The sequence below is a fragment of the Sycon ciliatum genome, chromosome 1, assembly GCF_964019385.1.
Source record: "Sycon ciliatum chromosome 1, ocSycCili1.1, whole genome shotgun sequence".
In the NCBI taxonomy this organism is placed as follows: domain Eukaryota; kingdom Metazoa; phylum Porifera; class Calcarea; order Leucosolenida; family Sycettidae; genus Sycon; species Sycon ciliatum.
The window spans coordinates 43,346,627-43,371,853 of NC_088643.1; the positions used below are offsets into that span (position 1 = coordinate 43,346,627).

General features: G+C 48.9%; 1 protein-coding gene across 2 annotated transcripts in view; it reads left to right on the top strand.

Moving 5' to 3' along the window:
* Positions 1-25,227, top strand: part of LOC135827421 (ferric-chelate reductase 1-like) — a 43,390-nt gene that overhangs the window by 11,729 nt on the left and 6,434 nt on the right. For both annotated transcript variants that reach the window (XM_065339917.1, XM_065339926.1), the window contains 8 exons: positions 1,115-1,215; positions 7,337-7,412; positions 7,616-7,654; positions 7,983-8,162; positions 11,328-11,471; positions 18,332-18,387; positions 19,143-19,231; positions 21,495-21,584. In XM_065339917.1, coding sequence (XP_065195989.1) covers positions 1,115-1,215; positions 7,337-7,412; positions 7,616-7,654; positions 7,983-8,162; positions 11,328-11,471; positions 18,332-18,387; positions 19,143-19,231; positions 21,495-21,584 — 775 coding nt within the window. The remainder of the gene's footprint in view (positions 1-1,114; positions 1,216-7,336; positions 7,413-7,615; positions 7,655-7,982; positions 8,163-11,327; positions 11,472-18,331; positions 18,388-19,142; positions 19,232-21,494; positions 21,585-25,227) is intronic.

Genomic DNA, 25,227 nt, shown 5'->3' on the forward strand with positions numbered 1-25,227 from the left:
GTTGTAGATTTCTTGGAAGACTACTTCCTCTGCGTCATTAAAATTGTCGCTTCCCAGAGCGATTTTTCAAATATATTTTGTCCACTCGAAGCGCAAAGTAATCAGCTAGAAATTGAGGCAAAGCATTGTCGACGGACCAAGCTTTAGTTTGTGGCATCCCGCTTCACTGCACTTGCAGCTAAGGTCGACGTCTTCATCAGAGTTAGAGGCAGACGCTTCAGAACTCAACAATACGCTGAACAAGATGCGCGTTCAAATTCAGGTCAAGAAACTTAGTTTTCAAGCGATCCATGCCTCCAGGTGGCAGGCGATGACGGCAAACTATCATTTTTCAAGTGCACTGTAACGACCTTCCAGCGGGATAGGGTAAGCAGTTCCGCACCTTCTTTCCTTGGCAAGCTCTTCGCTGATTTTGTTGGTGTTTTCAGACCTGCTACCTTCGCAGCAACTTGCACCACACGTAGCGCATTTTAGGAATTTGAGAACACTTTGTTTCTGCCATCGTCAACTTCAGCATTTCGAATTCAGGAGAGATACCAGGATTCTTATACCCGAGCTTGCAGTCTTGATAAATGCTTACAAGAACGATATGAGACGGCACGAACTTCAGAAAAACGATATGCGCTCTAGGGCGGAATAGTGCGGAGCGCGATGGATTTGTTTGGTGCGGAAGAGAGCTCCGACAAAGTCCGAGACCACCACGGCTTCAGTAACAAGTGGACATTGCGCAGGAAGGGTCGCACCAATGTTCGAACGCAGAAAACAGCGATTCCAACAGTCTGACTAAGACGAGCAAGTCACAAACATTGCGATGTGCGAAGTGACAATTTTAATGACGTGGAGGAAGTATTTCACTCAGTATCCTGAGGACTACACCTTTTGAAATTGTATTGAAATTGTATTCAAGCTGTGCATTCCGACTCCGGAGCAGTGCACACAATAGTATTGATTGTAACTACATGCACATGACCACCGGATAACTCAGCACCAAGACAACTATACTCAAACTTGAAAGGCAGCACTTCGAATTCCCTCTTGAAATGAATGCAGTTTAGGCATCATATCAATCTTCTGTATCATGAGGTTCTCCATTTTGCCTACATGTATTTGTCAGGACTCCATAACACACTACAACCCACGGAGATTGGATTTGCCAGAAAGTATTTCATTTGTGTGGCAAGCACCTATGCCTGGCACTGGACCAGTCCGCATTTGGTGAGTGCTTGTTCAAGCGTGCACCTATGGGATGGAGGGGAATCCCCATTTTATTTATGCTTAAAGTCCTTTGCGGCTAATTACCGGAGGCCTATTCTCGATAAAGTACCTGGCGGGACAGTGGCCAGACTTTGCCATCTTCATGTCAATTGTACTGCATCGGACGTTTATAGGCAATCTTGATAATGCTGGCAGGAAGTGAGGATCTGGAGTTTTTGTTCCTGGGCCACAATTCAGCAAGCTGGCGGCAACTACGCTGCATGTCTCCATGTCTACTGTAGACTTCAAGTCGACCTTTTCGACAGTGAAAAGGGTGTCTTGCGATTTCGCGCAATGGATGCCTCTCTCTCTCTCTCTCTCTCTCTCTCTCTCTCTCTCTCTCTCTCTCTCTCTCTCCCTTCTCTCTCTGCATGACTTGAGCACGGGTTTATGATTATGCTAAGCTATGGTACGACTACCATGAGGGAATAACAGACTGGCACAGGATTCAAGATAAACATTGATTTCAACCGTATCACATTCTCACGGCTGTCTTACTGACTCTGAACCTCAGGCATGGGGTTGCGGCAGCTCAGTTTTGGTGAGGTTCAAACTTCGAACTATGTAAAAAATTGCATAACTTGTAGTTGAGGCTCGTGAAGGTCTATCGCCATTTGAAAAAGCAAGGTTGCCCGGTGAGTTGTTCATGCAAGGTCCCTTCCCTCGTTTGGATGTGGGAATTCGGAAATTTCTGGGCCGATATAACTGACCAGTAAGTTGGAAAGCTTTAACTTAAGGAATGCAATTGAAGAGCTGCAGTGCAAAACCGCTAAGGGGCCATCCGTAAATATAGATAATTATTAAGAAACGAAAACTAGTCGTTTAGGGGGAGGGGGTTGAGCACCTGTTCGTTTCTCGAAAAAATATCGATGCACATTTTGCATGTGTGAGCATGTCCAGAAAAAAGACCAAAAATATCGATACTATGTACCATTTGTATGTGTTCGTTTCTCAGGGGGGGGGGGGGGGGGGGGGGAGGGTTGAAGAGAAACGACTAGTTTTCGTTTCTAAATAAATATCGGTATTTACGGAAGGCCCCTAAGCACCAAAAACGATCATGATACTGGTTCGAGCTGAAAGCACTCATTGAGCTGATTCTGATTTGTGGTCAACTGGAAATGAAATATGGATTTAGCCCCATCCCTCACACAAACAAGTCAACAAAGAGGCATCTTTGGATTGAGGAGTGCTGGTTTCGAAACAACTGGTTTGAAGCTCAAAGTAGAGCTGGTGTTAGCTCAGAGCAGAGCTGCTGTTAGCTCAGAGCAGAGCTGCTGTTAGCTCAAAGTAGAGCTGCTGTTAGCTCAAAGTAGAGCTGCGGTTAGCTCAAAGTAGAGCTGCGGTTAGCTCAAAGTAGAGCTGCTGTTAGCTCAAAGTAGAGCTGCGATTAGCTCAAAGTAGAGCTGCTGTTAGCTCAAAGTAGAGCTGCTGTTAGCTCAAAGTAGAGCTGCTGTTAGCTCAAGGTAGAGCTGCTGTTAGCTCAAAGTAGAGCTGCTGTTAGCTCAAAGTAGAGCTGCGGTTAGCTCAAAGTAGAGCTGCTGTTAGCTTAAAGTAGAGCTGCTGTTAGCTCAAAGTAGAGCTGCGGTTAGCTCAAAGTAGAGCTGCTGTTAGCTCAAAGTAGAGCTGCTGTTAGCTCAAAGTAGAGCTGCTGTTAGCTCAACGTAGAGCTGCAATGCTAAATGGATGTAATATAGCGCAAGGCAGAGCCGCAGCAAATAGCTAGATAACACCAGTTGTGAGAGTGGACCCGGTTAGTGGGTACGATAATATTATGATGGTGTGAATAAGTTGGATAGGGAGGGATGGTGGGAAAAGAAACACTGCTGAAGCACGATCCGTTGTCTGGAAGAGCACAACAGGGCAAGCAAGATTTGTTTTTCTTTTCCGCAAAAAATGGGCTGGTGCCATTTGTGATTACGCAGCAAAACAAAGCGCATGACGTCAGTCTTGAATGCAGTACACAGCAATGCAGTGCAGTGTGTGCGCTAGTTCGGATTGTTGCTAACAAGTACTAGCACAGCTAGTACACCATTAGCCCCATCCCTCACACAAACAAGTCAACAAAGAGGCATCTTTGGATTGAGGAGTGCTGGTTTCGAAACAACTGGTTTGAAGCTCAAAGTAGAGCTGGTGTTAGCTCAGAGCAGAGCTGCTGTTAGCTCAGAGCAGAGCTGCTGTTAGCTCAAAGTAGAGCTGCTGTTAGCTCAAAGTAGAGCTGCGGTTAGCTCAAAGTAGAGCTGCGGTTAGCTCAAAGTAGAGCTGCTGTTAGCTCAAAGTAGAGCTGCGATTAGCTCAAAGTAGAGCTGCTGTTAGCTCAAAGTAGAGCTGCTGTTAGCTCAAAGTAGAGCTGCTGTTAGCTCAAGGTAGAGCTGCTGTTAGCTCAAAGTAGAGCTGCTGTTAGCTCAAAGTAGAGCTGCGGTTAGCTCAAAGTAGAGCTGCTGTTAGCTCAAAGTAGAGCTGCTGTTAGCTCAAAGTAGAGCTGCGGTTAGCTCAAAGTAGAGCTGCTGTTAGCTCAAAGTAGAGCTGCTGTTAGCTCAAAGTAGAGCTGCTGTTAGCTCAACGTAGAGCTGCAATGCTAAATGGATGTAATATAGCGCAAGGCAGAGCCGCAGCAAATAGCTAGATAACACCAGTTGTGAGAGTGGACCCATGAAACCAGCACTCCGTTAGCTAAGCACTATTGACGCACAGCAAGGGTCAATTAATGTCAGCACAGGCAAGCATTGCGCAGCTAGAGTTCAGTAGCTCATTACTCACCCGAGTTGGGGATCATGGCATCCATGGCACGGCAGCAAGCCGGGACGATAGCTGGCGCTATGCGCTTGTTGTAGTCTGGATGTAGCATAGACACGCATCGCTCTTTCCACTGACCTGCCACTCGGAAGAAGGAGTCGGGGGCACTAGCCATAGCAGCGGTGGTGGCTGCACCAATGTGGACCGAATGCCCAGAGTAGTTCGACTGGGATGGTACACCGGCCGCAGCGACAAGAGACCATACTGTTACTGTGAATGCTGCTGTCTGTTCGAGAGTGCGAACAAGAGTTGCTCCGGTCCCTCGCGACGAGTGACAAATGGGTAGCTAACAATGGCACGGACCGGGCAGTACGGCGGTACAGACGGGCCAATGTCACTAGTAACGCCTTTACCGAATGGGTCCGTCTTGGATGAAAGCAGGAAGAGTTGCAGGCGTCCGTCACCAGGGGAGCTAGTACAGCCCCGTGTGATGCCATTAGTGAATTCAGCGCACCGAAGAAATCCAAAGAAGCAGCATGGCGGCTTGGTAGAGCAGCTTGTCATGGCCATTCAGGATACTACTTTTCCGGCGTGCATCCGTCAGGTGTCGTAGGATTGGCATAGTTATAGGAAGGCGAGGGGTGAGTGCAGCCGTACCATGGCATCGCTGGATGCCCTTCAACACCCTCTTCAGAAGCCACGCATCTACTAAGGGGCCGGCAAACCCATTCTCAAGGTGGGCTTTATGCACCGCACTCGCATACACAGATACAGTTCAGGGCACGCTGATCATAGTTCACGCATGAATGTGTGTCCAGGAACGATGACTCGGGCAGCAAAAGTGAGCTTCCCCAGGAGGGACTCGAGTTGACGCTGGCCGATGCTGCGCTCGCTGATAGTAGCCATGAGTGGCGCACGGATCTCGGACAGCTTGTCCTCTGGTAGCCGAGCTTCGTGGCGCTCGCAGTCTAGGACAATACCAAGGAAGGTCAATGATGGTGATGGCCCTTCGAGCTGGGATGGAGCAAAGAGGAGTGCCGAGATACGTGAACGCCCGGAGGGGGATGGTGAGTTGCTGGTTGGCTGCAGCCAAACCAGTGGAGATATCGAGAAAGTCATCGAGGTAGTGAAGCCGTTGATCTGTAGCAAACTCGTGCTGCATGATCCAGTTGACTGCTGTGGCTACTGAGTCAAAGACGGCTGGGCTGGAGCGGAGGCCGAAAGGCAGAAAGCGCTCGTAGTAGTAGGAGCCTTCCCAGAGAAGTCCTGACGGCGGACTGGGATCTGCCGAAATGCACTGCGTACATCGAGCTTGGACAAATACACAGGCTGTGGGCATGACATGATGATGTTGATCGCGTTGTCAATGCTCGCGTAGTGCAGAGAGAGCGGCTCGGCAGGAATGCTGTCGTTCGCGCCGGTGCCTTCCGGACTAGACAGATGGTGGATCATTCGCGGCTTGCCGTTCTTTTTGGGGATGGCACCAATACCAGAGCGGCGCATGAACTGAAACGGAGGTGACGGAAATGGGCCTGTGGTCTCGCTGCGGGCGCAGGAAGCAGCTAATTGCTCGGATATAAATGCCGAGTGAGTGAAAGCCAATGGTAGATTATTAGAGAAAACCGAAATGTCGTGTTGGCCGGCAGATCCAAGAGTAAAGCCACGGCGCAGGCCATGGAGAACATACGCAACACATGATTGATCTGAGTGGTTACGTAACAGGCGGGCAAAGTGGTCAGCTAGCAGTGTGGTGTCTGCAGAGTGTATAGGAAAGAAGCTACGTACCGAGTCAAGCGATTCAGTAGCCATTCTGCTAGGAGCGGCGGGGTGGCGGATTGGCTCCGCGCTGCTGCTGGTTGCACATGATGCATGGGTGGTCCTTGCCACACTGGCTGCAGGTGTGGGAGAAGCGGCACGACGACGAAGAACAGCGACCTCCATTGAAGTTGCGGCAGATTTCTTGGCCGTCGCTGGTATGGTTGTGACCACTGGAGGTAAATGCTGCTGGCTTCGGGACGAAAAGGACACAAACCGCCCCTGGATGGACCGTCTTACATTGAGCGCATTTTGGGTGTGCATGGCCTGTGACAGCTATCTGCCATAGGTTCACGTCGATGGTGTCCAACCTCTTCGTGCCTGGTTACTGGGCCACGAGCATCCGCAGCTGGCGGTCGTACTCTAGCCATGCGCTTGGGAAGAACTGGCAGTTAGCAGTCAGGATCAACTGCTGGTACGCAATCAGTTCAGCAGTGCGGTGTAGGGCAGCAGCCGTGATAACAGACATGTATGTGGTCCATGCCTCGAGCCGGGTAGCTACATGTGGAATTATCGTGAACCTTGCGACGCACCTGCTTCGCGTCATCCGACTCAACGATATTTAGTTGGCTATCGTTATTCGGGCTGTGCACCAGCCGGAATGTTGGGCCGGAAGTGTGCAAGAATTTCAGGCAACAAACTAGTTACTTGAAAAATCTACGAACTCCCCTCGCAAGATACGTTCTTGCACAGCCTTGGGCACAGCTGGTGCAGGTGGCTGATCGGGTGGGTTACAGGAGCTTGGCCTGGCGTAGTGGCGGCAGCTGCCGCATTGCCTTGGCCTTGGGTGAGGAGCGGCACAATGCTCTCCGATAATAATAAAATGGCGGCCGACAAAGCCGACTACACCTCGTCCCGTACGGGAGCGCAGAGATCCGTTGAGCCCGCGTCACCTGAGCTGGCGGAGGAGGCATTGGTGCACGTCGGGCTTCTGGGCTCGCGAGCCGTGTCCGCACTGTCATGTTGCTGGTTCTCCTGGCCGGAGCAGACCTCACTACCAAGGGCTAGTTGTGCCAGCAAACGGTCCTGTAAAATACTTTTACTAAGTTTCCTTTCGGATTCAAGCCGCGCTGAGAAGGCTCGCCGCGGAGGGCTTGGCAAGGCATTGCCTTGACAGTGTCGACAGTAAGGTCAGACATACTGAAGAAATACAGTGTCGAGGTGACACTCGGGCTGGCAGCAAAGCTACGAAAGGAAAAGAAACACTGCTGAAGCACGATCCGTTGTCTGGAAGAGCACAACAGGGCAAGCAAGATTTGTTTTTCTTTTCCGCAAAAAATGGGCTGGTGCCATTTGTGATTACGCAGCAAAACAAAGCGCATGACGTCAGTCTTGAATGCAGTACACAGCAATGCAGTGCAGTGTGTGCGCTAGTTCGGATTGTTGCTAACAAGTACTAGCACAGCTAGTACACCATTAGCGGGTTTTGGATTCCAGCTCTTCAATAATTGACATACCACGTATTACCCCTCATTCAGCGATGTTACGTATGATTTACCTTGCCAGCCTTGTCATGTCTTGTTGCCTTGGATAGGTCAAGCATGGTTTCTAGCTTTGTCACCTATTGGGTCAATGGCTTTGTCAGTGACGAGATTGCTGAAGGCACTGCAGTGAGTACTGGGGTAACTCATTGTGTATACCACTCGGTCCAGGGTTTGATTGATTTGATTTACGGCATGCCATATTTCAACGGTCTGTTTCTGTGCTATGGTGTTTTTGGATTTGCCCTCAGCTTGCGTGTATGCCTATGACAGTTGTAAACACTCTGTATGCGTGTGTACACTGTCCCGTGCTCTTGTCTCCCTTTTTGTAGGTAGCAAGAACCACTGTACAGCCACCCACTCCGGTTACGGTAAGCAAGACTATTCAATATCACTCTGCTGACACTTCACTGGGCGTGTGCAATCTTTCATTTCCCCATTCCAGACTCTGGCAAGGTAGTATAGAGAGATTTGACACCAAGCACCTCCCTCTTCTACAATGCAATGTGGTAGTCCTATGGTTGAATTGTGCGACTCTGTTTTTTTCTCCGCTAGAAAGAAATTTGTACCAGGATGTTGTTGACGTTCATGATGCCGCAGTTGAACGGGATGCAGTATGCTGAGTTTCTTGGAAGAACGGTCACATGATTCCAGGCAAGTGTGTTTCTGATGTCGTGCCTGTTCGATTCCTATCTACAGATTTCCTTGACTGGCTGTGGTTCGACTAAAGGCTGTTATCGCTACCCATCAGCCTGTGCTACTCAGACAGAATGCCAGTACATCTACACACAGCGTGTTAACAATGATTATATCGAGGTTGAACTGTCAACTAATGTTGCTGGATGGGTTGCCATTGGGTACAGTGTGGATCGTATAATGGTGAGTTTGGCCCTTTGGATTTGTACTCGAGTACTGCTTTTTCAAGTGCAGGTAAAAGAGGATCATGTCCTCCGGGTACGAGATGTTTGCATGCACCAATAGACCGATCCCCTTATTATTGTCTGGGTTCGAGCAAGGGGGCAACTCCGCAGTCGCGTGGGATCCTGCTACACACACGCGACCAACCTCACCTCGGCTGTGCGTGACTTCTCGCATGCGAAGTGCAGAGCACGCGAAATCTACACGCAGTGCAAGCCTGTCTACAAAAAATGTCACAAGGACTTTTGATTTGAGCTGTTTTGTTTTTGTTTAGACGTCTTCCTTTTTACGACTTCAGGATGCCTTCTCAGGATCATTGCTGCGTTCCTCACTGTCAGAACAGGAGGACGAAGCAAACAAGTCATTTCACTCCTTTCCTCGTGTGGAGCCACAGCGGCCTGGAGCAAGCGGATCCAGGCTATTCCCCGTGAGGAAGGACGTAGTTTTAGGGTCACTCTGAATATTTGAGTTGCAGCGATCATTTCGATCCCGAAGTCGAAATCGTTTTGCCCAGCTCTACAAGGGCAGGATGAGTCCAGGAAACCAAACAGCTGTCCTACGGTACCAGGTTTGCTTTTCGCAAGAGAGTGGAGTCTGGACTCTCTGCTCCCCATGCTCGCAAAACAGTATTTTGCTGAGCCTAGTGCAGCTCGGTCATGGAAGTGCAGCGTCTGCATCACGAGCTCCCCATGCCCGCAAACCAGTATTTTGCTGAGAGGCAACGACATTTTGAGTTGGAAAGGAACCTGGCTTAGTGCAGTTTGGTCCTGTAATGGAAGTGCAGCATCTGCATCAGGAGTTGGCAGCAAGTAGAGCTCGTGTACAGAGTCTCGTGGAGCAGTTGGACGATGGGGTGAAGAAAGCCGAAAAACAGCTTACGTACAACAACATAAAGAAAGACTCTGAGCCGCTCCAGTTTCTGACTGGTTTGCCTTCAGGTGTTTGGACCGCTCTGTGGGACTTCTTTGAGCCTAGCCGAGAAAATGTACTGCGCCGAGCCAGATCTGCGAAGACGGAAGCTGAGGGACGGCGGATACAGTTGGAGGTGGCCGTAAATCGCCAATGAGCATATAATGGAGGATCAGCTGCTATTGGCATTGATGTGTCTAAGCCTGGGCCAAATGGAACAGAAGCTGTCATGCGTGGCACAAGTTAATCATCCGTTTCACGGTACATACTATATAGCTAGCTGAGCTGGAAATGTGTTGTTCCTCCGTTTGGGCATGATCCCCATTTGGGCGAGCTGGCGAGATGTTCAGTCATCAATGCCATGTACCGCAAGACATTCTGCATTGTGGATGAAACAGTTCTATTTTGCCATGCACTTAGGGTTCTCGCACCGGCACAACAAAACCCAACAGATCCTTGCGCTCTTATTTTCTCCCATGGTAACATTGCTGATCACAACACCCGGTAGCCAGTCGCAGATGCAACCAAATCAACCAGGTTCTCTTACTCTTTTTTTCCAATACTGAAACCAAAGGTATACCAATATTTGCATCGAATGCAGTGATGATTTCAATACTGTCCACTAGTACAACGCATTACCAGACTGGCATATAATCATGATAATATTATCCATTTCGCAATCACTGTCATTGCTTTCTTAGATCTTCAATCATGAATATCGGACCATAAACCGTCTAACATCTTATATTATATCATCATTAGTATCCTGCTACTATCCTCCTCTAACGATGAGCTCGAAGAAAAGAAACAGCGGTCTAGAGGCGTAAACAATATCTGTCAACGGAAGTGTCCTTGCTGTGCTGTGTGTTTATGCTTCGTGCATTAGTTTGGCCAAGAGCGCATGGTGGTGGCGGGTTGAGGATGTTAAATATACTAGAAAATAGTTCACTCTGAACATGCAGGGGGGTATATTCATAGGTTCGAAAGAACCGCACACACACTTTGCTGCAGACAGCGGCAAGCTTTGGTCCTCGTGCTTCGAAGAGGGAGCAATCCACTGCGCTACGCTTGCGATTAACAGCAAGCTTCGACTTTTCAAAGGTACGACTCATCATTGGCTCTGGGGTAATGTTCCTGGAACAAATGCCCCATTGCCAACTGAGGGCCAGGGAGCGCGCAATCTGCCTTCCTGGGCGAGAAGTGTTCCAGCACAAGAAGCAGCACGAATACATGCTGACAAAGACCACCATCACCACCAGCCGGCACACAGCACACTGTTCTTCAAACACCATCCACTCCGTCCATGTGTTTGCACTGTCCTCCTCTAGCTCTTCACGCTCAACAAATACCACGCACTGCTCATCGGGTTTTTTATGCTTCCTCTGGGTTGGCTAGCCCTTCGACTTGACAAAACAGCGATCACCACTGCACTGCTATCGTCACCTGATAGCAGTCGCTTCCACCAGTGGCTTTTCCTGTCTTTGCAAGGTGTCCAAGGATGGCTGCTGTTGTCACTACAGGCAAATCAGAAGTACTTTAGTGGCTGATGTCCAACCAGATCGTTGGAAAATCGATTTTTCCACTTCACGGCTGCTGATCGCGACTTGCTGATTTGGCAGCACCACGGTTACCTTCATAGAAGATGGCTCTGGAGAGGAAAAGACAGACCAGAAAAAGGTTACTATTATCTTCAGCACCGATCGCAAGGAGAAAGAAATATGGTCTGCTGTAGCCTAGGCACAAAATAAATCTCACAACACGATTCGCGATTCGAATATTTCAACAACAAAAAAACTCACCTCTGGAGTAACGCCTGTTTGTGGCCCGAGATCGTTCCCTCCCGCGCCTTGAAAAAATCCTGCAGCGGCATCACAGTCCATGTCTCTCTCGGAGACTCTGCTCCTACCAGCAGGAGGTTTAGCACCGCTCGAAGCCATCGCAAACTACTTGAACTAAGCAGAAGACATTGCAAAACAAACCTGAAACACACTGTCAAAGATGCTGTCACGTTCAAAAACTAGCTCGATCGCGAGTGAGGTTGCCCCCGTGCTCGAACCCAGTATAATAAGGGGATCGGTCTATTGGCGTCTATCAGCATACAATCATGTTGGCTTGTGATAAGTACATGTAGGTAGGTAATGTTTGCAAACTCTGATTTGTTTCCAGGTCAGACCTGAATAATTTGTCCCACTGTATCAATCTAATTGAATAATCCAGGGCGGAGTGGACAATGGAACTGTCTATAATCCAGACGACGTACTGGCTTGCCAGTACAATGGAGACCGAGTTGTTGTGAAGAATGGCTACATCATTGTGTTCAATAGCCTACGCTGGCACGGCCTGGACAATGTGACTGATGTGGTATGTAGTAAGAATCAATGTGTGTGTCTGGGGAGGGGGGGGGGGAGGGGGGGGGGGGATGTGTGCGAACAGTTCTCAACCACACTGTAAACAGCTGCAGTAGAAACTCTTTTATCTTGACCTCCAATACTGCCAGGACACCTCCCTCAACTCGGTAGGTGCTAGCAGTCAAAATCTTGAAAATCTTGCTCTTTCCTTGGTGGTCATATTACTGTGTTGCCACACCTGCCGACATGTCGGTAGACTGCCGATTTTGGAGGCTTGTCAGGACCTGGCGACAATTGACCTTCTCCTGCCGACAATAGCCCTGAAAAGTCCAATTTTGACCTTCTTGGTCTAGAAAACATGGTTCAGATTTTTTTGTTTTTTCTGATCATCACGAGTATTTTCCATAGACAGCTCTCTCCTCAGGTGCTAAGCGATATCATCGTCTGGCTCGAGAAAACCTGGAGTCATCAAGCAAAGTAGCTTTTATCCAACTGAACAAGACCGGGACACTCAGCCTTCGAACAATTTGAAGTTCGATCGGACGCTCTGACTTTTGTCAGTACGACCGTACTCGACTCATACGCACTGCACTTGCACTCGTGCCGGTGCACCGGCATGCGGCAGTGCATGCATGCACACGTAGATCTACTCGTACGTAGTCGACTACAGTCCATTCAGAAAAAAATGAACTTCTAGCTTTTGGCCATAAATGGGTCAAACTTTGAGTTTTTTTAGAATTTTTTTCTGCAATCCCCTATGGAATCCTCTTCCAATTATGTTTCTGAAGTCTATTTGTCCAAAAAGCAAGCCATAACAAGAATAGGATATCGGCCAGGTTTTGCCCCAGAAGCATTGAATTGGAAAAAAACCATCAAAATCCAGGCCGTTTGACCCTGCCTGCAACAGTGCATTGTGGGGTTCGAACCCCAGTTCAGGTACCCTTTTTGGACTCTTTTTCAAAGTTCAAATTTCGCAGCACTGCACTGTGTACAATGAAATCACGAAAAATCGCCAAATACGGGAGCTCGCCAGAGCCAGAGCCCATCTTTTTCTGAATGGACTGTAGTCGTAGTGTGCAGTCACTGCAGTGCCCCGCATATCGCGCATGCACTCGGCCCAGTGCATGCAGTGCATGCACGCGGCCCTGTGCATGCAGCGCCAGTGCCAGTGCAGCCAGCGGCATGCGGCAGTCAGTGTGCAGTGATCCGTAGATCTACCCGTCGCGCTTTGGATCGCATCCGGATGCTAACTGGGCCAGTCCGATCGAGCGTGGGCCATGCAGTAAGTCTACTTTTTTTTGTAGAACTCTCTGTAGCAGTGTCTGTACACACTGTAGGTCACACGATACGTGGATAGTCGATACCCGATACTCCGATAGTGCTAAGTGTGTCTTTCTTCTTTCATGCACTGGCGCCATGGCACAAGTCATAGATCTACATGACATACATTGTATGCTGTGTTTGCATGCATGCACCAGGCTGTATACAACGAGTCATGTACAATCAGACTGATGAGTGATGTACTGCATGCACTGCTACGCGATCCGGTGCATGCACAAATAATTCAATACAAGTACAGTAGTCAATAGTGTAAACTGAGACTTTCGCTGACTGTTCATGCGGTACTGTATTCTGTAGATCTAAATAGACTGAAATACTAGTACTAGTAGTAGTCACTACGTGGCAGTGCGCATTTAGGCCGCTTGTCCTAGCAATAGATCCTGTCAGTGCTTTAGTCTAGACCATCTTATTCTACATGATGCAGACAATCATTACCGGTATTCATAATTCTGCTCGGACAAGCCCGTGCCGGTAACACCATTGGCATTCGCAAAGTCGAATACAGTACCTCGAGCCCTTCAGTCACGCAGTGGTGTCCCGCCCTGGCCATACATGATTCAGTCGTAGATCTGTCTTGCTTGCTTGCAACGCAGCTAGCCAAGAGGAGCAAGAGACGTCGCCCCTCCACGGCTCCAGACGTACGACCTGCGAGGCGAAATGGGTGCCCCGCCCTGTCACAGTACCGGTAATACAGTCATGTTCAGTACGATTCAGTCACAGGAGTCGACTCGTATGACTTGCGGGCTTGGAACACAGCTAGCCAATCGTCTTCGGACATACGATATCACCCGCGATGTGAAAAGAGCATCACACACGTACACTGCCACTGGATATGTCGCCCATTGTCGGTATGATGCAGCCCACCAGGCGCAGGTGTACTGCACCATACTGGCGATGAATAGATCAAGGCAGGAGTAGGACTTTTGTGGTGAAAACAGCAACCAAAAAAACATGCCAATGATGCAGCGCGCTGGTGCTCTGCAGCGTATAAAGGCGGAGTTGTGTCCTTGTGAAAAGTACCAGATGCCGGAGCAACGAGACTTCTTCTTCCTCTTTTTGTTTTGAGTCGGAGGTGATGTAGTTGACTTGTGTAGCGTAGCGTGCTGAGAAAGAAATACCGATAGTTTGCTTTATCAGTGTGATGTCTAAGTCTGACTCTGACGGGGAAGACTCCCCGCCACGTCCCCTAGCGAAAAGGAAGAGAGTAAAATGGTCCCAGGCTTACATGAAGGAATGGGAGGCCGAACCGGAGTTGTCTGGCTGGTTGACAAAATCCAAGCGGACTGAAGGAAAGGCCTTTTGCATAGTCTGCTGCTGCGACCTTAGTTATCACAACGGCGGAGTCGCTGACTTGAAGAAGCATGCGGGGCGGGATGTCCACAAGGCCAATGTCCGAAGTCGGGAACTGCATGGAGATTTGCGCAAGGTGAAAGCTGGCCCGAAGCAGCGAGATGCCATGTCAGTGGCATGCAGCAACGCTGTTTTGCAGCTGGGTTTTTTCCTCGCTGAGAATCATCTGGCAATTGCAACTGCAGACCGCTTGACACCGCTGATAGCCGCTATGTGCCCGGATTCGAAGATCGCTGCAGGGATGAAAGCTGCGAGGACCAAGATGACGGCCGTGGTGCACACAATTGCGGAGGATATGCACTCCAACCTCCTCCAGATACTACGAAGATCGTACTTCTCGATCATGCCCGACGAGTCCGCGGATGTTTCTGTACAAGAGCAAGTGGCTGTTGCGGTCAGAGTGTTCAACAGCGATGAGGGCTGTGTCCGAACCTACAGCCTAGGCCTGCGTCCCGTGGACCAAGCCAATGCAGAGAGTATTTTCGGTGTCATCTCGTCCATGTTGGAAGACGGTGGACTGAGCTGGGACAATGTCATTGGGTACTGCTCGGACGGTGCCAATGTCATGCGAGGGTCACGCAATTCTGTTATGACCCGGATCCTTGCCAGGCAGCCCCATGCGTACACCCTCCATTGTGTATGCCATGTTGCACAGCTGTGTGCACAAGCTGCGTGCGATGCCCTGCTACCGGATAATTTCCAGGACTGGCTTCAGCGTGTGGCGTACTTCTTTGACCGGTCTCCAAAAAGAACTGCCGCCCTGAGGAAGGTGCAACAAGAGTATGATGTCAAGCAGCACAAGCTAGTCAAGCCTGCGCCGACGAGATGGCTGAGCCTGCATGCATCTGTAATGCGGATGCTGGAGCAGTGGGAGGCCTTGCTCCACTACTTTCAGTCGTGCCCGGATGTCTGCCAACTGCAAAACGTAATGGACTGGGTGTCATTGATGGAGCGACCAGAAACGAAAGCGTATTTGCTGTTTCTGGGAGAGGTTCTCCCATTGTTTGTCACATTCAACCTCAGTTTCCAAAGTGAAGACGTGAAAGTTCACTTACTTTCAAAGTCCCAGGCCCAGCTGCACAGAATGCTCCTCTTTAATTGCGTGAAGGCTTCCGCAGTACGTGGCGCAGATGGCAACGTTGATACGGAGATTCAGCTTGACATTTATGATGATGAGTTGGAGCTGTCAAGGCGAGACATGATTATTTCGGCAGACGCTATGGCATTGCTCGCCACATTGCCGGACGAACGCCGAAAGCGGTTTGCAACCAGAGTTCGCAGTTTCTACCAGACGGCTGTGGTGCAGGTCAGGAGAAGGCTGCCGCTAACGTGCCCAGTGCTGCGTGGGCTAGAGTTCCTTTGTCCTGTAGCTGGAAAGGACTGTGCTGCTCAAAGTGTTGCGGATGTGGCGCGTGCGTTTCCGCATGCTGTGAGTACCGGCAGCCTGGATGCGTTGGTCCGAGAGTGGCAGTGCTACCAGTGTACCACGCACAAGAACCTTCCCACGGAAGTTGACCGCTACTGGCATGCAATTGGGAGGCTAACCGGTATCAACGGCGATGCAATGTTCCCAACGTTGTCGTCATTGGCTCATGCTGTTCTTGCTCTGCCACATTCAAATGCCGACATTGAGCGCCAGTTCTCAGCAGTGACTGCGGATAAGACGAAGACAAGGAATCGAATGCAGGAAGACCTTTTGCAGTCGCTGATGACCATCACACAGAATAAGTCCTCCCAGGGGTTCAGCCCGACGGAGAAAATGCGTGAGCGCCTGCCTCACCATGTTGCTGTCGCTGCAGGCCATGCCGTAGGAAACCAGCAGCCCGTGGACCCAGAGACCATTGCTATACCTGCAGCACACGCAGTGCCCGAGCCGGAATTGTCGAGCAGTGATTCTGCGTCTCAGGCCCATCCACCCAGCACTGTACCTGCTAATGTGTCGCTGCCAGTCAATGCCGCACCTGCTCAGGAGTCCGTGCCAGCCAATGCTACGCCATCTATGCATATGCCTGCTGTTACTATCTCCAGGCGGATTTGGCGTGTTGGGCAGCTCTGTGAGTACTATTTGCCGATGGAATGCTCACAGAGTTGTATAGATGGCAGAAGTGGTAGCAGTGCTTGTGCAGTGATTGCTACGTATGTTGTGTCAAGAGCATTACGTGGCCAGCTTGAGTTGCCTGCCCCAGGTGCACCACCCTCGCCTGCATGCACCAGCACCTTTATCGGCTGCATCCGTGATGGAAACCGCACATACGACGCAGCTGGATTGAGCAGTGCCTTCCTATCTGTGTATGATGCGAAGGACCTCATGCCAGCCTCCCACGGTGTGTGCGTGATGAAAGATGGTGATCTAGGTATCCGCAACAATGCAGCCTGTAGAAGTGTGATGGAGAAAGCTGGCAACATGGCCATGAAGTGTGACCGCATCGTTGCTGGAGTGCTCGTGCACAACCCGTTGTGTATCGCCATTGTCTTCACACCACATGGCTTTGCTATTGTGTTCGACAGCCACCGTCACCGTGAGAAGGGACCAATGGTTGCTGTCCTGCGGCACAAGGCATCGTAGTCTGCCATGGGTGAGTTCATCCCGGGGCTGTTCCCTGGTAGCAAGCTGACTGACGGTCACTTTTGTATTCTGCAGGCATGTTGACTCATTTTGCTCTTCATGTAGTTGCATCTGAGTGCCAATTATCATTCTATTGTTGTTATTCGTTTGTTTAGTTTGTTTTGATTTCTTGGTTTATCGGGTTGGTTTTACTCTTTCAATTTTCATTTTATTTTTGGTGCTCTATTAAGCGCTATGTGGCTTATAATTTCCTTATTCTTCATTTTGTATTTTAGCGCTTTCTGGAGTTATCATTTTCGTTTTCTTCATTTTGCACCACATTATTATTTCTTGCAGATGTTTTAGTGCTAAGAAGAGGTTGGTGCGACTTCGGCAAGTCGGTAGGAAAAGCGTGAGCTCCCATGTAGGGAGCAACACACCCCTGTTTTAGTGCTACATGTAATTATTATAATATTGTCTTTTGGTTCAGTTTGTATTCTGCCAATTGTGTGCGTACATCAGTAACCCAGTGGATTTTCTGGTATGCCTGGTATAAGTTGCTTTCCACTCTACTTGAATAGTGAAATATGATGGTATATCCCTGATAAAATATCTTTTGTTAATAGCTATGCACAGCGTGTTAATGCAAATGGGTGGTGAGGTGGCAGAGGACATTGATTGTTATGTAGTGGCATGTGTGTGTAGATAGTGGCGGTAGCGGGATGGGGGGTCGGGGGGCGAAGCCCCCGGACGATGCATTTTAGTTTTGAATCCTACTGATATTTGGCTAAAATGGTGTGGCAACACTGATATTACCATATAAACGGTTCTTTCTAGCTCTCCGTTTCTACGATGTTTGTGTGTGAATGGTATTAATATTGGCTCTTGGAGCCCAGTTGAAGAGAATCATGTGGCATGTCCTTAAGTCTTGGTCTGAGGAAGCTGAGATCCTCCCTTCCTCCTTTATCAGTTCCCAATCAAACTCGCCACTTCCACCGAAACTGGGTGACTGCGCTCTACTAGATGGGGATTTGTATGCAAAATGTCACTGAAAGCACCATTTCATTATTATAAAAGCATGGACGAACGAGATTGGCCCATATGTTGTAATATTTTGAATGCTGAGTCAACTGGTATATGAGGTTTAGCTGACCCTGCAGGCCAAGGAGGACATCGAGTGATCGACCATAAAGTGCTAAAAAAAAGCTTGCCTCACTGAAAGCACATGAAGTGAAAGTGGCCATCTGCCATAAAAAGTGTTTGTTTTGCTTGCCAGCTGGGCACGTAGATAGGAAGTACTCAGGCTAGTTCTTGTTGGGGCTGTCAAGAACGGCCAAGGTGAAAACGCCGCGGTGCAAGGCCTGCTTACTCAACTCAACCAGCCGGTGGGCATCCATAGGGGTAGGGTCAACGGTCACCACTCTTACTCTGTGTATAGTGCTCCGAAATTGCGGGGAGAATTATACTATAATGATATGAACCCATCTTGCCTAAGCACCGCCTAAGAAAAACCATAGGCGGTGTTTAGACAATGACGTTCGTCCTAGCGGTGTAGAAAAGCGTGTTCACCGGGCTAAGGCGTATCGCACGTTGAACATTGATCCCATCTTGCCTTCCTCTTTGATTTGTGTCTGCAGAGTGTCGAATTGACCAGTCTAGGGGCGTCCTATTCCAACGGCATTCTTGCGTGCAGGTACTAGTTTTCTAAGTATAATGATACTGTGCACTAAAGACGTGAGATGGTTTCCTGTTAGACTTGTGTAAATCAAGTGCGAGTACTTCTTTCCGGAGTACTGTACTACAGGGAATGTATTTCGCGCAGGTGTATTTGCTCTGCAGTCAGCGCACGTTTTTAAAAAATTTTTTTTTACAAGATACACAACTCACCAGCAGGTACATGGGGCTAGCATGGGGTGAGATGGTGCTGGTGGGGCCTGCTATGCTCAACCGACCAGAGGTCTCGGCATCTTCAAATGGCAGGCGCACCGATTTTGGGAGGAAAGCATGAGCATGAAGGGGAAAAAACCGTACGAAGTCCTAGGCAACACCTGTGACTTCTGTAAATCTCTTTTCCCAATCGTAGTTTCCCCATAACCCGGGGCATCATCAGAGATGCCCTGATAGGGTAAACTTCGGAAGAGATTTATTGAAGTGGTGTATTCAAGGACGAAAGAAGGTTGTGCGGTGACTGCAGAGCAATGACTAGGCTGAAATGGAGTTCCAAAATTCCTAAAAACATACTTGCTTTTCTAAGAATGAAATTTTCCAAAAAATCCAAAATATATTTAAAAGAGTGAAGGGTAAGACCATTTTCAAGTCAATGTAATCCTGCTGTACGATCGTTTCTTTAGTCTCTGTTGAGCTGCACTGACGGTTCCTGCAAAACTAAATCAGTGTGCAAGTGTTATGGTGGATGTTCGTAATGCCTTTCTTTCGTCTTGATTTCAGATTCCGCCGTAGCCTGTACACTGCCAGTGACCGCGACAAGGACCTTCGGAAACCCTTCCACCAGTTCTACGTGTGGGATCCTACTCCTGGTGAGATCTATTGATGGGGATGTGGTGAAGACTATGATAATTGTACGTAATTAAGTAGCGTGCTCCACTGTCCGAAGAGTGCTCAATACCCATATAGGGCAGAGCCTTCCACACAAGAGAGAGAGGGGAAGCTGTGTTGCAACTCCAAGTTTCGCGTAGTCATGCCTGATGATCGTGACTACGTGAAACTCGGAGTTGCAACACAGCTTTCTCTCTCTCTCTCTCTCTCTCTCTCTCTCTCTCTCTCTCTCTCTCCCCCCCCCCTCTCTCTCCCCCCCCCCTCTCTATATCTCTCTCTCTCTCTCTCTCTCTCTCTCCCCCCCCTCTCTCTCTCTCTCTCTCTCTCTCTCTCTCTCTCTCTCTCTCTCTCTCTCTCTCTCTCTCTCTCTCTCTCTCTCTCTCTCTCTCTCTCTCTCTCTCTCTCTCTCTCTCTCTCTCTCTCTCTTGTACATGATAATTTTAACATTCTGATATTGTCTGTAAATCATTGCATGCCCAAGTTTTCCGCGAGACAAGTGGACACACTTCCCTTGTGCTATCTAAATGATTTTTAAAAGAACAACTGAAGGTCTTCTCTTTCCCAAGTTACGGCACTGAAAGAGGACACACAATATAATACTCATAGCCCAACACAATAAGTTCTTTTAGATGGATTGAAGAAGAAATTCATCAATCATCGCAGGCAACATGGAAACGAGAGAGCTTGGAAGCTCAGCGCCCTACGCTATGCTTTTTGCCTAGCTCATCATGCATGTTATCAGAACTGATGGAAAGGTACATCGTCCACGACCTTGATGACCTAGGCAAAAAAAGTATAGGGATGTTATAAATTTTTCATTCCTCCTTTTTTTTCAAGACATAACCTTGCATTCGAACCCGCACTATCGCCCTGCATGAATTCCCCCGATACACTTCGCATACATACTCATTCTTCCAAGTTGCTTCACGTTATGATCTGCATTTGAAAGCCCTATTTGAATATTGTGGCCAGCTGTCTTTGATGGTACGGTACGGGACAGGTACAGGATAGCGCCAGGCATCTTTTCCGTTTGCCGTTCTTCGGCAACAGCTCTCGCCTTCATCTCTGGTGCGGGTGTAATCTAGTGACTTCGTACATGCGTATTAATAGACCAATGATAATTATTATCCCTTTGTCTGGGTTCGTGAAAAGGGCCACGCGTGCAAGTCAGCTCGTGTGAAGTGCAGGGTTTTGTATTTAGTTGGTATGTGGCAGCTTATGGGACAGAGAGACTTTTGCTCCCCGAGCTTGTGTATGTAAATAGTGTTTTACGTCGACCACGACGGCTAAAATGCCCAACCATACCACAACGAACTGATCGGCTACATCATTGTATTGCAAAAAGTTTCCATCTGTTCGAATAACATGCATGATGAGGTAGGCGAAAAAAGCATAGCGTAGGGCCCTGCGCGAAATAAATAAACTTTCTCTCTGCATTCGAGGGTAGTACGACACCGTCTACCACCTTGATGACCTCGCCAAAAAAAGCATAGGGATGTTATAAAATTTTCATTTCTCCTATTTTTTTCAAGACATAACCTAGGATTCGAACCCGCACTATCGCCCTGCAAGCATTCCCCCGATGCACTTAGCATACATACTCATTATTCCAAGTCGCTTCACGTTATGATCTTGCATTTGAAAGCCCTTTTTGAATATTGTGGCCAGCTGTCTTTGGTGGTACGGTACGGGACAGGTACGGGATAGCGCCAGGCATGCCGACGGCACAAACACACAAACATGGAATTAAAGCTGTGTGGACCCTGGCTAGCGCCAGACATTACTAAAGTAACGTCTCTTGCATAGCTACGGGAATAATTGCTTGTAGGTGCTTAATCCAATTCTGTAGTTTCCAACCCTTATACATCGATAGAGTTTTCAAGTCAGGAGTAGAGGCAGTGCAGAATAGCAGTTGTGTAAAAGTGTGAGCGCAAATACAGATGTACGGTTACAATTTTCACAAGCGGATACCTTCCCAATGCTGTCACTGGCACTCAGTAGTAATTTTCTTAGTCATTTTCTACTGGCACATGGCGTAGTTTTAGTGCTCATCTGCATGCATGCAGTGTTGAACTATGGCCTTTATTGGTTTCTGAGCTGCAGTCCAGTTTCCACTCAGATGCCATTCCCTGGATCGCTTACAAAAAACTGCCTTATCCATGTCAATAGCATATCGCATGTGAGTGTTGATACTCCAGTCTTTTCTAAACACTGCATTGCTATCTGGCTGTGTCCTGTGTGCAGGTGGTGCTCTTGCTCCTCTCCCCTTCCATGCTACATATCGCCCTCGGATCTCGAGTTCCATGCAGTTTGCCAACTCCACAGCCGAGCCAAGTTAGTCCCAGCCATTTACTGTACAAGCAGAAATATTCGTCTGGAATTTAATTTCGTCTTTTTCGTCCAAGGAGCTTTGGGACTAAATTAAATGCCGGACGAATGTCGATTTGTCCAGCGTTTCAATACGCCGGTATAGTACATGGACAAAATTTTCAACCGGACGAACTCCCTTTCTTTGGAGTTGGACGAAATTATTGACCGACGAAATTTTTTGCCCGTACAGTACATAATAGTCAATGAGTTTTGGGAAGCAAGGAACGAGATGAATGCAAAACAATAGAGCTACCTATGTACACACAAGACGGACTATGCGATTAGTTATAATTGATGGATGTTGGCCAAGAGATTTGACTGGAACTAAACCTAAGTGCAACGAATTGTGGTGATTAATACCTGTTGGGAAGGCCGTCGCGGCCATGTGTTTTTTATGATGTATTTACTATTTATTCAATATTTCCTTCAGGATGTGAAATATGAAATGTCTCAGAAATTCAGTTTATTTTGGAACGCAATTTCGCGTACATGTAGTGATTTAGCCTACAGTTAGTTCACGAGTCATTTCGTGGGTTGTTTGTTTCTTGCGTTGCACAGTGCAAGACAAGAAGTTGCACATCTGCACAAGAGTATTGACGTTGGCTCTCAAAATGATTCTTGGTCGCATTTTGTTTGTTTCTTCTAAGTTTTGGCAAAGGGACATGTATTTTCGTTTTGTCTTTTCTCGCAGTGTTTCCTTTCGTTTCTAAGCCGCGACGCCGTCGCGTACTGCGGTACGACGGGTCACGTGCTGCCAACCTACGGCATTCTTTATTCACCAGTTTTCACGGCTACGCTGCATGCATTGTATAATGACTCATGATTATTTTGTGCTCTGCGCTGAATCCCGTACTAGTGTAGTGTAGGGCTTTTTCAGAGTTTGTTGGTTTTTCGATGAGGCTCGGCAAGCAATGAGTTCGGTTCTTCGAAAGGAAGAGAAAGAGTTGTCTTTTTGTTGTTTGCGAAATATCTATTTTACTACCACGAAGTGTTCCCGTTGCGTGTGAGAACCTGCATGACAAATTGGTAGCAGAGGATGGTTGTCAAGTAGTGGTTCCTTCACCAAGCGCAGTGTGGTAGTGAGTAGCATTTCGGCTTTTCGCTGGACAACATGGATCTTGAGGAGTGCAAGAAGGCGAAGGCCAAGGCCAAGTTCCATGTCACACGAAATCGAAACTTGTTGCTCAGCAGGATCTACGAAGAGGATGCGACCTCGAAAGAGATCAAGAGGTTGTTGGATGACGTGACTGAGAGTGTTCACAACGCTGTGGATGTGTGTCTAAAACTGGTAACTCGGTACGCAGAATTAGGACTACCCACAGAAAAAGTGCACGAGGAGATAGAGGTCATCAACGTCGACTACAGCGATGCTGTCAGCAAGACCAGCGACGTGCTGGCAGAAATCAGCAAGAGGCCAAGTCGAGCCAGAACGGGTGAAAGTTCGCCAGCTTCCATCACCAGAGCCAAGAACATAAGATTAGTAAAGGCAATGTTGACGCAGAGCTTGGAGAATCCCAGAGCAAGTGGGAGGATGTTGACACCGCCACACTCTCCTAGCAAGGCCCTTGAGGAAAAACAGAACATGTGTGCTGAGAAGAGTCTCAGTCGTTTTGGGAATGTGTCTGCATCCAGTGTCAGCCAGAGTGCGACTGTTGAGGGGACTACCCAGCCGCCTGCCGTTTCCTCGGGAGCACCTCTGGGAGCAAATGCATTGGCACTCCCCCTGGGAACTCCAAGTGGTGACCATCGTGATAGACAGGACGAACCGCCTGGGGCTGACATGACAAGCGTCAGTGACAGCCAGCCAATTGTGTCGTCGTCAAGTGCAACCATGGCAACCAATGTGAGTACAGACAAGTCACGCACAATCAAGGTGTCCTTTCCGGTCTCTTTGTCGTCTGTACCTACGTTACCGTTTACGGCGGAGCTCTTGTCAAAAGTTCACCCGGTTGCCATGGCAACCGCCGAAACCATGGCAACACCGCGGAACATTGGTCATCAGTCTGCAGGGAGTAACCAGGCAAGTGGCATTGCTCAGTCTGGCGCGCAGCAGGCACCGGTATCTACGTCGGCAGCTTCGGCAAGAAACGTAATCACTGCCCCTAACCGTAGTTCAAGTGGGGTCAGTGTACCACCCAGAGCATTGTCGGCCACGACCATACTCGTGCAGTCAGCCCAGACGCAACCAACTCCAGCTATGCAGCCTCGTGCAGTTGCAAGTCATACTCTCTCGGCTTCTACACCTGCATTTGTGCCGGGATCAGGACATTTGTACGTTCCACCGCCGACCCATTCTGGACATCCATTCTCATTTGGAACACCACCGGGTTTCTTGTCGGCACCCGACTTCCCGACGCACGTCTTGCCGAATCAGTCTGGAGTAATGTCTACACCACCAGCGACCCAACCGGCTATGCAACAAATACCAGTTGGTCAGCCAGGTCACGCGTCACACCGTGAAGATTATGGTCTTGTGCAGCCGAGCAGTCTTCCAGTTGCCATGACATCGCCGAGTGGTCTACCAGTGCAAGCGAGTAGTTCTGGTAGAATCGAATTGTACCGACATTTAGAGAAAGTATCAATTCCAACGTTCAAAGGCGACAAGCGGCAATATGAGACGTGGAAGGCGGCGTTTGAGATGTGCATTGGCTGCGCTAACATTCCGGATGGGCTGAAGTTATTGCAGCTCCGAAAATACCTCGCGGGCGATGCACTACGGTCTATCGACACTCTTGGCTACTCGGCCGAGGCGTATGAGGCAGCACGACGTAGGCTGGAACGCAAGTTCGGTGGTCAGCGACGTCTAGTTGCAGTGCATCTAGAAGCCCTTGAGAAGTTCCCAGCGATGAGATCTGCAAACGCCCAGGAGTTGGAGCGTTTTGCGGAGCTACTCGATGTCGCTGTGGTGAATTTGAAGGCGAGTGGTCAGACACAGGAGTTGGCTAACGGGACATTTTATGTCCGGCTAACACAGAAGCTGGGGGTGTCTCTTCTGCTGAGCTACCAGAAGTGGATACACCAGACAAGCACCTCTGAATCTGTCGAAGCGCTTCTGCAATGGGTGGAGCTGGAAAGCGAGTTCCAAGTACGAGCCCAGGAGACGATCCAAGGTATCTCCACGGCAACTCCAGTAGGGTCCACTCAAACAGCAAAGAGTCACCCGCTGAAGGGTCCGGCCAGTCATGGTGGAGTGAAGCATCAGGCATTCTTCGCTGACAAGCCCAAGAAGGCCCAGAGCAGCAGCAGTTGCCCGATCTGCACGAAGATCCATCCCGTTTGGAAATGCCTTGAGTATCGGACGCTGTCAATTGCAGAGCGTTGGCAGAAGGCCCGGACGCTCAAGCTTTGCTACCGTTGCCTAAACTCTGGTCATTTGGGAAATAACTGTCCCAGGTCGCAGCCCTGTGGTGCAGACGGTTGTACAGAGACCCACAACGCGTTGCTGCACGGAAAGTCTAGTACTACTACAGACTCGAATGGAGCCTCACAGAAGCCAGTGCTCCAGGCTAGCGCCTCCACAGAGGGGGGTGACACCAGTTCCATGGCCACTCATATGAGTAGTGTCGGCGTTAGAGCTGTCGCACTGCGAACCGTTCCCGTCATACTT